Source organism: Frankliniella occidentalis, unplaced genomic scaffold (genome assembly GCF_000697945.3).
Source record: "Frankliniella occidentalis isolate FOCC.00 unplaced genomic scaffold, Focc_3.1 Scaffold316, whole genome shotgun sequence".
In the NCBI taxonomy this organism is placed as follows: domain Eukaryota; kingdom Metazoa; phylum Arthropoda; class Insecta; order Thysanoptera; family Thripidae; genus Frankliniella; species Frankliniella occidentalis.
This window is the reverse complement of record NW_026267441.1, coordinates 197,076-205,072: the sequence shown is the minus strand read 5'-3', so window position 1 is coordinate 205,072 and position 7,997 is coordinate 197,076. Positions and strand designations below refer to the sequence as shown.

At 41.3% G+C, this 7,997-nt stretch overlaps 2 protein-coding genes and 1 long non-coding RNA gene across 3 annotated transcripts in view; 1 reads left to right on the top strand and 2 right to left on the bottom strand.

Moving 5' to 3' along the window:
- The first annotated feature begins 6 nt into the window (after positions 1-6).
- On the top strand, positions 7-1,226 carry LOC127751036 (uncharacterized). Its single transcript, XM_052273938.1, has 2 exons — positions 7-162; positions 237-1,226. The coding sequence occupies exons 1-2, from the start codon at positions 36-38 to the stop codon at positions 704-706; spliced, it is 597 nt and encodes a 198-aa protein (XP_052129898.1). The 5' UTR covers positions 7-35; the 3' UTR covers positions 707-1,226.
- A 139-nt stretch (positions 1,227-1,365) lies between these two features.
- LOC113215248 (probable cytochrome P450 6a14) overlaps positions 1,366-7,997 on the bottom strand; it is an 18,963-nt gene continuing 12,331 nt past the window's right edge. The window contains exons 3-4 of the mRNA XM_052273942.1: positions 4,787-4,993; positions 1,366-1,882 (exon numbers count right to left, since the gene is read on the bottom strand). Coding sequence (XP_052129902.1) covers positions 1,514-1,882; positions 4,787-4,993 — 576 coding nt within the window. The 3' untranslated portion in view covers positions 1,366-1,513. The remainder of the gene's footprint in view (positions 1,883-4,786; positions 4,994-7,997) is intronic.
- Positions 7,255-7,997, bottom strand: part of LOC127751037 (uncharacterized) — a 10,581-nt gene continuing 9,838 nt past the window's right edge. The window contains exon 2 of the long non-coding RNA XR_008011947.1: positions 7,255-7,984. This is a non-coding gene — a long non-coding RNA (uncharacterized LOC127751037). The remainder of the gene's footprint in view (positions 7,985-7,997) is intronic.

The window sequence follows — 7,997 nt, the reverse complement described above, 5'->3', positions numbered from 1 at the left end:
TTGGAAGGAGAGTTAAGACAAATCTTTTGGCTGGAATGGAGCATCATTTTCCTAACATTGAGCGAAACCTTCTCTATGCTACAGCCACTCTATTAGACCCAAGATTCAAAAAGGTGCCATTTCAGAATCAGGCGGCTCTAAAAGCGGCAGAAAAAGAAGTTGGTAAGATAATTTGACGGCAACTAGCACTGAAATCTTGTTATTGGTGATATTTAAGGCATTTTTGCGTTTTTCAGGACGTTTGGTCAGTGCAAGCCTTGCTGAATCGCGCGCTACCGATCGGGCTGCATATGAGGCAGCGATGGAGGAGGGTGCCGATGCTGACGCTGATGTCGTTGTGGACCAGGACGACCCGTGGGCGGCAATTGATGAGCAGGTGCGGGAGTCGAATAGAAAAGCAGATGGTGACCGTGTGGGAGGGCTGCCGGTGGAACTGAAGCAATTTTTGAACCGTCCGCCGGTCGACAGGAAGTCTAATCCGAATCCTCTTAAGTCGTGGCAAAGTCTGAAAGGGGAGTACCCGAATGTGTGGCGCGCTGCCCTTAAAATCTTTACCATAGTTTGCTACCTCCGTCCCGTGCGAGCGGCTTTTTTCACATGGTGGAATAATTGCCAACCAGCTAAGATGCCGGTTGTCTGGACATCACCTCGACATGCTAGTCTTCCTCCGGAAAGTCACGCCGGAAGAATGGTTTCAAGGTTTTGACAAGGCGCATGGCCCTGGATAGGGGTTTTGTTCATATTTTGCATTCATTCCTTTAACTACAATTATTGTTAATTTTGTCAGGGCAAGAAGCCAGACTCATTTGTTTTAATAAGCAATTTTGAATCATCCCATTGCTGCATTTATTGCTAATTTACACTTAAACTATCGCCTTCCTACGCACAGACAAAAAAATCGAGAATCGAATCGAAAATCGATTCTTTGGGGGAAAAAATCGATTTTTGGAAGAATCGATTCTTTTTTTTTCGATTCCAGAATCGACGAATCGAAAATCGACATTGACTGAAAATGTACCAACCCTAGTCAAAATTGTCAATGTTAAAGTTTTACATTCAGCCCAAGCACATTGAGTCTAATTCAACCGGCTTGTGGTATGTGTTTCTAAAGGTCAGAATCTTTTGTTCTTCGCACCGAGGCTGGTGCGTAGTTACCAGGAGGGCCAGGGTAGCGATTTGTCACTATGTGCCCCCGCAACTATGTGCCCCACCCTCCCTTCTTCACTCTGCTCAGCCCCTGTCAGAACAAGCACTTCCTTGACTCTCATCTGCTACCAGCCTTGCCACAACCCCCTCACCTATACCCTTCACATCTTTTGCATTCGCACGAAGCTATGTTGGGTACAAACTAGTGATAAATAATAATGAAAAAGAATAATGTTTATTTATAAATACAACTAGTTGTCATTTTAAACTTCCAGGAAAATGTTTATGGCTTGGATGTGCTGCTAGCAAAATTAAATACGCTTTAATTACGCTGTTAATTTACAACTCGTTTTGAATAGACTAATAACTATAACGCAGATGTCGGTCTATCTGTCACTTGAAGCCAGAAACCATTCTGTGGAGTGGGACTGGACGTTTTGGGATCGAGTTTGAGCTTGACGTCAGTCTTACTACCGGCGTCAAACGCATGCTGCTGCAACAGCCCAGCTATGCACAGCTTCATTTCAAGAATGGCGAATCGTTCGGCGACGCAAAATCGGGGTCCTTCTCCGAAGGGCAGGTAATTGTACTGATGGCGGGTCTTCTTGGCCTCTTCGGTAAAGCGATCTGGGTCGAAGCGCTCGGGCTCAGGAAAAATGTCTGGGTCGTGCATGGCCTGCCACACTGGGATCCAAACCATGACGGACGGGTCAATCACAACATCTGAATCTGGAATCTGGAAAGAAATAAATCCTACAAATACAGCACCCTTCCTACTCCGGCGGCTCACGGATCACTGATTTTTTCGGGGACCACCGCCTTGAATGGGTTCTTCCGAGGGGGCAACAACTCCGGAAATGATGTACGTACCCTCGGCTGGGTATCATCAGGATGAAAATTAATCGGGACCAACAGAAATCGCTTGAAATAAGCTAAGCGGGAAATTAGTGGAACTGGTAGAAATCAGTCAAAATCTTTTTCTACCAATAGAAAGCCTAAGTAATCAATCGAAGCGGACGGAAATCAATAGTAGGGTAAGTCGTATATCGCTTATTTTCGATTCTTGGGTTGTAATAGTGTTTTCCAGGCGCCATTTTGGATGAAAACTCATGGAAACATTTTTTAAGTTTTTTCCTTTAACGTTTTCATACCCGGGTGAAAAAACATTCACAGTAAGTTTGTATACAGAGGTATACAAGTAATTGTATAAAGCTGTATAAAGGTAATTGTATTACATTTGGTAAAACTGTATTACTTTGTCAGTATACCTTTTTATAAAATATTATACAATATATACTTGAGCATTTCAATTTACTCACTGGAGAAGCGGCCAGAGTGGGTGGCTGTCGTTTTCAGCTGATATGCTGTCCGAATCATCTTTTTGCCCTGAGCACGATAGTAGTTGTTTCACTTCCCTATGTGTAGCCGTTTACAAGTTATGCTGCATTTTAGAACTCAACCACATTTTGCCTACATTTAGGGGAGTGCCCATAAACGTTACCAGTCACCGTATGAGTGTATGTGCCTGTATACATTCTAATGTAGGGCAAGGTGGCATTTATTCACATGTATGTGGCTGTATACATGCGTGAGGTACAACGATGCTCTAATATACGTCGCTTTATATATGGCACGTTTATTGTATATACATTGTATTAGATTTTATAAAAACGTATACATGCCTCTGTATATCATTGTATAAAGTTTTACCAAATATTATACACATTTGTAAAACACCCTTTATATCGTTATATTACGGTGTACTCAATCATATTCAATTTTATAAAAGTCTATAAATTGTAATAAAATTTCTTAGTGAGTTGTATACAAACCGTTTTACCCGGGTAACCCTACCTTGCCTGTTATTCTGGCCTGCCATCAGAGGTGGTTTTGCAAACCTCAATTTTGGGCGTACTTTTTTCTTGACTAAACACGCAATTTTACGGCCCTCTGGGTGAAAATTTTAAGGAGAAGGCTCTATCTCTGCCGGTTTGCATGGTATGAATTGTTTTTATATTGCTGTAAATAAGCAACCTTTTCCCTTCCAATAATAATTTGTAGCTCGAAAAAAAAATGTTTCCAGGAGTTTTCATCCAAAATGGCGCCTGGAAAACACTATTACAACCCAAGAATCGAAAATAAGCGATATACGACTTACCCTAATCAATAGGAACCAAATATTTCGGGAATCATATGTACACATCAAAAAGGAGTTATTGCCCGGGTTCTTAAGAGAAATAAGGTTGGCTTTTCGTACTGTTCGAGAGGGCTTTACTTGGACTTTTCGTGCCATGTGTATGTCATATTACGTGTATAACGCAGTATTACGCCGGTATTGCACAGGCTGCAAATGTTTCCATTTTAAAGCATATTTTCCTATTGTTGGGTATAAGGGTAAGGTACCCTTTTATGGCCACTGTACCATTGATGGCCACGGCCAGGGGTGACTATTTTCCCAAACCCTTCAATTCGCAGGCCTGCCCCCATAGGGATTAAAGAAATTTTGTGGAGTTATTTTACAAGCGTTCTATAATTTTACAGACTAAGGTAAGTTTACCAGACAATCACTTGACACTAAGTATTAGAGGGTAGCGTAAAAAAAGGATTTGAGATATTGAAATGGCGGGTATGCGGAAAAGTTGTCTTTCTATGTAGAATCCAGTGCAATTTTTTATTTTGAGATTGGACAATATTTTCCGATCGCGCAACGAGTTCAAAGTTATGCATTAGCTCTTATGGGAAAAATCGTCCAAAACCATGAAAAAATGAAAATCGAAAATTTGGGCTTTCTATATGATGTTTTTTGAAAATCTGTTTTCAGAAATGCAATCTACGCCATAAAAGGCATCCACTGATGTGTCACACTTGATATTATAGTGAGCGGTTCAGTGCCGGCCAGGTATCAATTTAAGCCTAAATTGCACTAAATTGCATAAAAGTCATCAAATTATGCAGCCTACACCGCCTAAACCATGGGTTGCAAAATCAAGTGTGATACATCACCGGATGCCTTTTTTGGCGTACATTGCATTTCTGAAAACAGATTTTTAAAAAACTTCACGTACAAAGCCTAAATTTCTGATTTTCATTTTTTCATGGTTTTTGACGATTTTCCCCATAAGAACGAGTTATGTCGAGACACAAGCAAATATATTTCAAAGACACATTTTTTGGGCTTAGTGCTTTTGATTTTTTGACACGTCAATTTTTGAGCTAGAATGCTGATGTTTGAACTTGATGTGTCTTTTTAGAATTCAAAACGACCCTGAAAATTTAAGGCCGCTAGTTAAGTCTGTTATCGAGTTATCCTGAATGACACACAGACAGACATGGAATTTTTTGATCATCATTAGTGGAATAGGCTTCGCTGTCGCTCAGCCAACTACAACATAGCGTATTATACAGTAGAACTGCTCAGACCATGTGCCAGTAAAGAGGAAGGGGGCTCTCAGACAAAGTTTTATAACTAGAAAATAAGTAAATTGCACCCTATCAAATAACTGGGACAACAGCACTGGGGATGGCTGCCTAAGGTAAATAGGTTTGTATTCCTCACAACAGTTTCAAAACTTCACCTTTAGTTTTCTCTTCTCAGAAACCATTGCTCAAATTTAACGTGCTTGTCGTACACCTAGCTTACCTTGATGGGTTCGCTGGGCTGGCGCGTCAAGATGCCAACCGGCGAGTACTTCCGCAGTGACTCCCTCACTATTCTCTCAATCAACTCCATATCCCGAACAGCATCATAGGTTAAACTTCCGTGCTTCCTTATATTTTCTTGAATTTCAGCCACTGCGCGTCGCTGCAAAGCATGGTTCATCGCGAGTTCGTGGAGTGCGAATCCGATCTGAAAGAGACACAAACACACAAATCTCATTGGTGGTATCCGTTGGCAATGGACAAAAAAGCACACAACTGCCAAGAGAAAATATAATAAGATTTACGACATTAAATCGAAAGTCAAAGGTTTCATCACGTTTCTGCAAAATTCCCTGGTGTGTACCAAAGTAATTCCCTACCGATACAGACGTGTATGCGAAGTCTGGTCGCTGTTCCCTAGCCATTCTAGAGCTATAGGTATTCCAAGCTTTTAAATGACCGAAACAGGAGCATGAGCACTTTAAGGATAGGTTAATAAGGTAAGAGTGGTGTTTTTAACACGGCACTAGGTTGAATAAACCTCGGAGAGTACTCCTCCAATACTAAAAATTCTAACGCTAACGCGTTAACGGTCGCCTTAGATTTTAACGTGAACACTGGCATGTATACATACAAATATAATACTACAACGATTCATTACATTGGTAGTTACTGATTTTGATGTACACTTCAGCCAAATATCTAGGAAACTTATGTTGATCAGATTAAATTAAATGATCTACTAAAAATATTTATACATACGGTGGTAAATTTCCTGTACACTGAAAATTCTAAACAATTTGTCTATTAGAAATATTTCAAAGTTTAGTAGGCCTATGCTGATCGTTCGCCAAGCTAGCTTGCTCAAATGAACACCGCAATTACATTCAAAACAAGGAACGTGAACTTTTCAAAAATATTAATAACAGCGTCAGATAAGAGATCACTGATAAGTGTTTCATATATTAAAAACACGTACACATTTAGACGTGTTCTATATTGTAGGTTGACACTTATAATCTTAAAGAAGGTAAAAACATAATATATAGTTTCCGTTATAGGTTGGCTGCATCAGTATACTTTCCGCCCCTTTTAAAACGAAATTATTACAAGGCGGAACTACACTCCCAGCCAACAATCAAAGCCGTGGCTGGCGCTCAGCGGCCGCGTTCAAAACGGCGTCTGTGTTGTATCTTTATACACGGCGGCACGATAGTATTGTTTAAACGCGACCACTATATCGACGCCAGGGCCAAATAATTTTTAGGATAGGGTTGTACTAAGCAACAGGCGATCGCTTCCATTGATTGAACTTTCTCGCGCAAATTTGTGATTGGCCGAAATCTACCTGGCTAGGCTCAGCCTGCTGCTCAGTTCGTCATTTCCATGGAAACGCGTGGATGCAAACTCAAATTTCTCAAATTTCATCAGACAAAATTATACTAAATATATTTCAAAAAAAATTTTGAAGTATTTTTTATTTAAATTTTGTTAAAATCCCTTAGGCACGATCGGTTTTGCCGTAAGGGGCCATAGAAAAGGAGGAATAAAGAAACTTTCGGGCGAAAGCAATAGGCACCCCTCCTTCGTCGGGGGCCTAAAAATAACTATTAGGAGATACTACACGAATCCTAGTACAATGGCTGCTAGTTGCTGGCTGAGCGATTAGCGAAGCCCATTACTCCACTGACCGGAAAAGTTTCATTCTGTTTGTCTGTCCACACGATAACTTGAGAAAGAATTGAGAGAGTGGATCTAGGAATTTCAGGGTCGTTTTGTATAATAAAAAGACAGACCGAGTTGGAAGACGAGCATTCTAGCAAAAAAATTGCCTTTTTTAAAAAATCAAAAACCACAGGTCGCAAAATTTATTTTTTTCATTTTTTTATGTGCTCTTAATGGGTAATTCGTGAAAGTAGAGTCCTGTGGACGAAAATTTCGTTCGTTTTGCTCTATCTTATACCGTTTGGGTGCTAGGGGGCATTTCTTGGCGAAAACAAGATGAACAAGCAGGCCCGCCCTTCCGCCAAACGGAATTGCCAACTCCGCTTCGCTCCTCCGGCACCTCCGTTCGGCAAGGGCCGGCCCTGCTCGGCCTGCCGGCCGAAAGGCCCGACCATTTCTGTCCCGCAATTTGCTGAAGAACATAATTAAATAATGTAACGGGCCTTCAGCCCTCAAAAACCCGTCGTCCTTAAAATTTACCCCGTATACACGACGTAACGGTGAAGCACCGCGACTACAACCCACCCTTCTGCTTAGAAAACGTTCTTTGGGGTAAAGTGGGGGAGTTTCTTTCCTCTTTTGTGGTTTTTAGGACTTCTTCTGCAACTAACTGTTCACTACAGCAATTGTTAGCTAATTTTCGTCAAAACAAGACCCTCCAGTGCCTAAACGGTTAGAGATAGAGCCGAACGGACAAAATTTTCGTCCAAACAGCTCTACCTTAACGAGTTACCCCTAAATAGATTATTATTATTTTTTTTTTTTTGACTTTTTTGACCTGCTTCATTTTCTTTGACACCCCCTTTCAGCCCCTTAGAGGTGGTTGCTGGGATTTGCCGTAGGCGTAGGAGTGAACTTTAAGATACCCTGAAAATTTGAAGTCGCTAAAACATGTCGTTTTAGTGGAACAGACAGACAGACACGACGTCGTTTGCATAAGCCCGCTAGATATAGCTTTTCTAAAGCAGAAGAGCGGCCTAAAAAGACCAAATGTTCTTTTAAATCCTTGAGCGGCCCTTGAGCTACATCCTTCCACCTGAGAAATTACCTACTTCGCCCGGGTACGAAAGTGTCCGCTGAGCCCGAATACGTCGTCGGATTTTTAAACGAACCCGCTTCTACCACACGCGCCGCGCGCTGGGGGCCAGAGCGTCATGTCGCCGCGACCACCTGTTGCAGATGATAGAGCTTTAATTTTCAGTTAGTGTGCCTTTGATTTGTTTTTGCTGACACGACAAATAATTTTGCTGACGCGGAAACTAATTTGCTGACCCAGCACACAACTTGCTGACATAGTACATAATTTTGCGAACACAGCAAACAATTTTGCTGGCACAGCAAATAATTTTGCTAACACGGCAAACACTTATGCTGACACGGCAAACAATGGGGAAAATTTTCAAGCATCTGAGTGAGGAATTTTCTTGTGTTGTGTTGACCAATTGTAATGATGGATATAGTGCCAAGAAAATACCTTGTAAATTTTA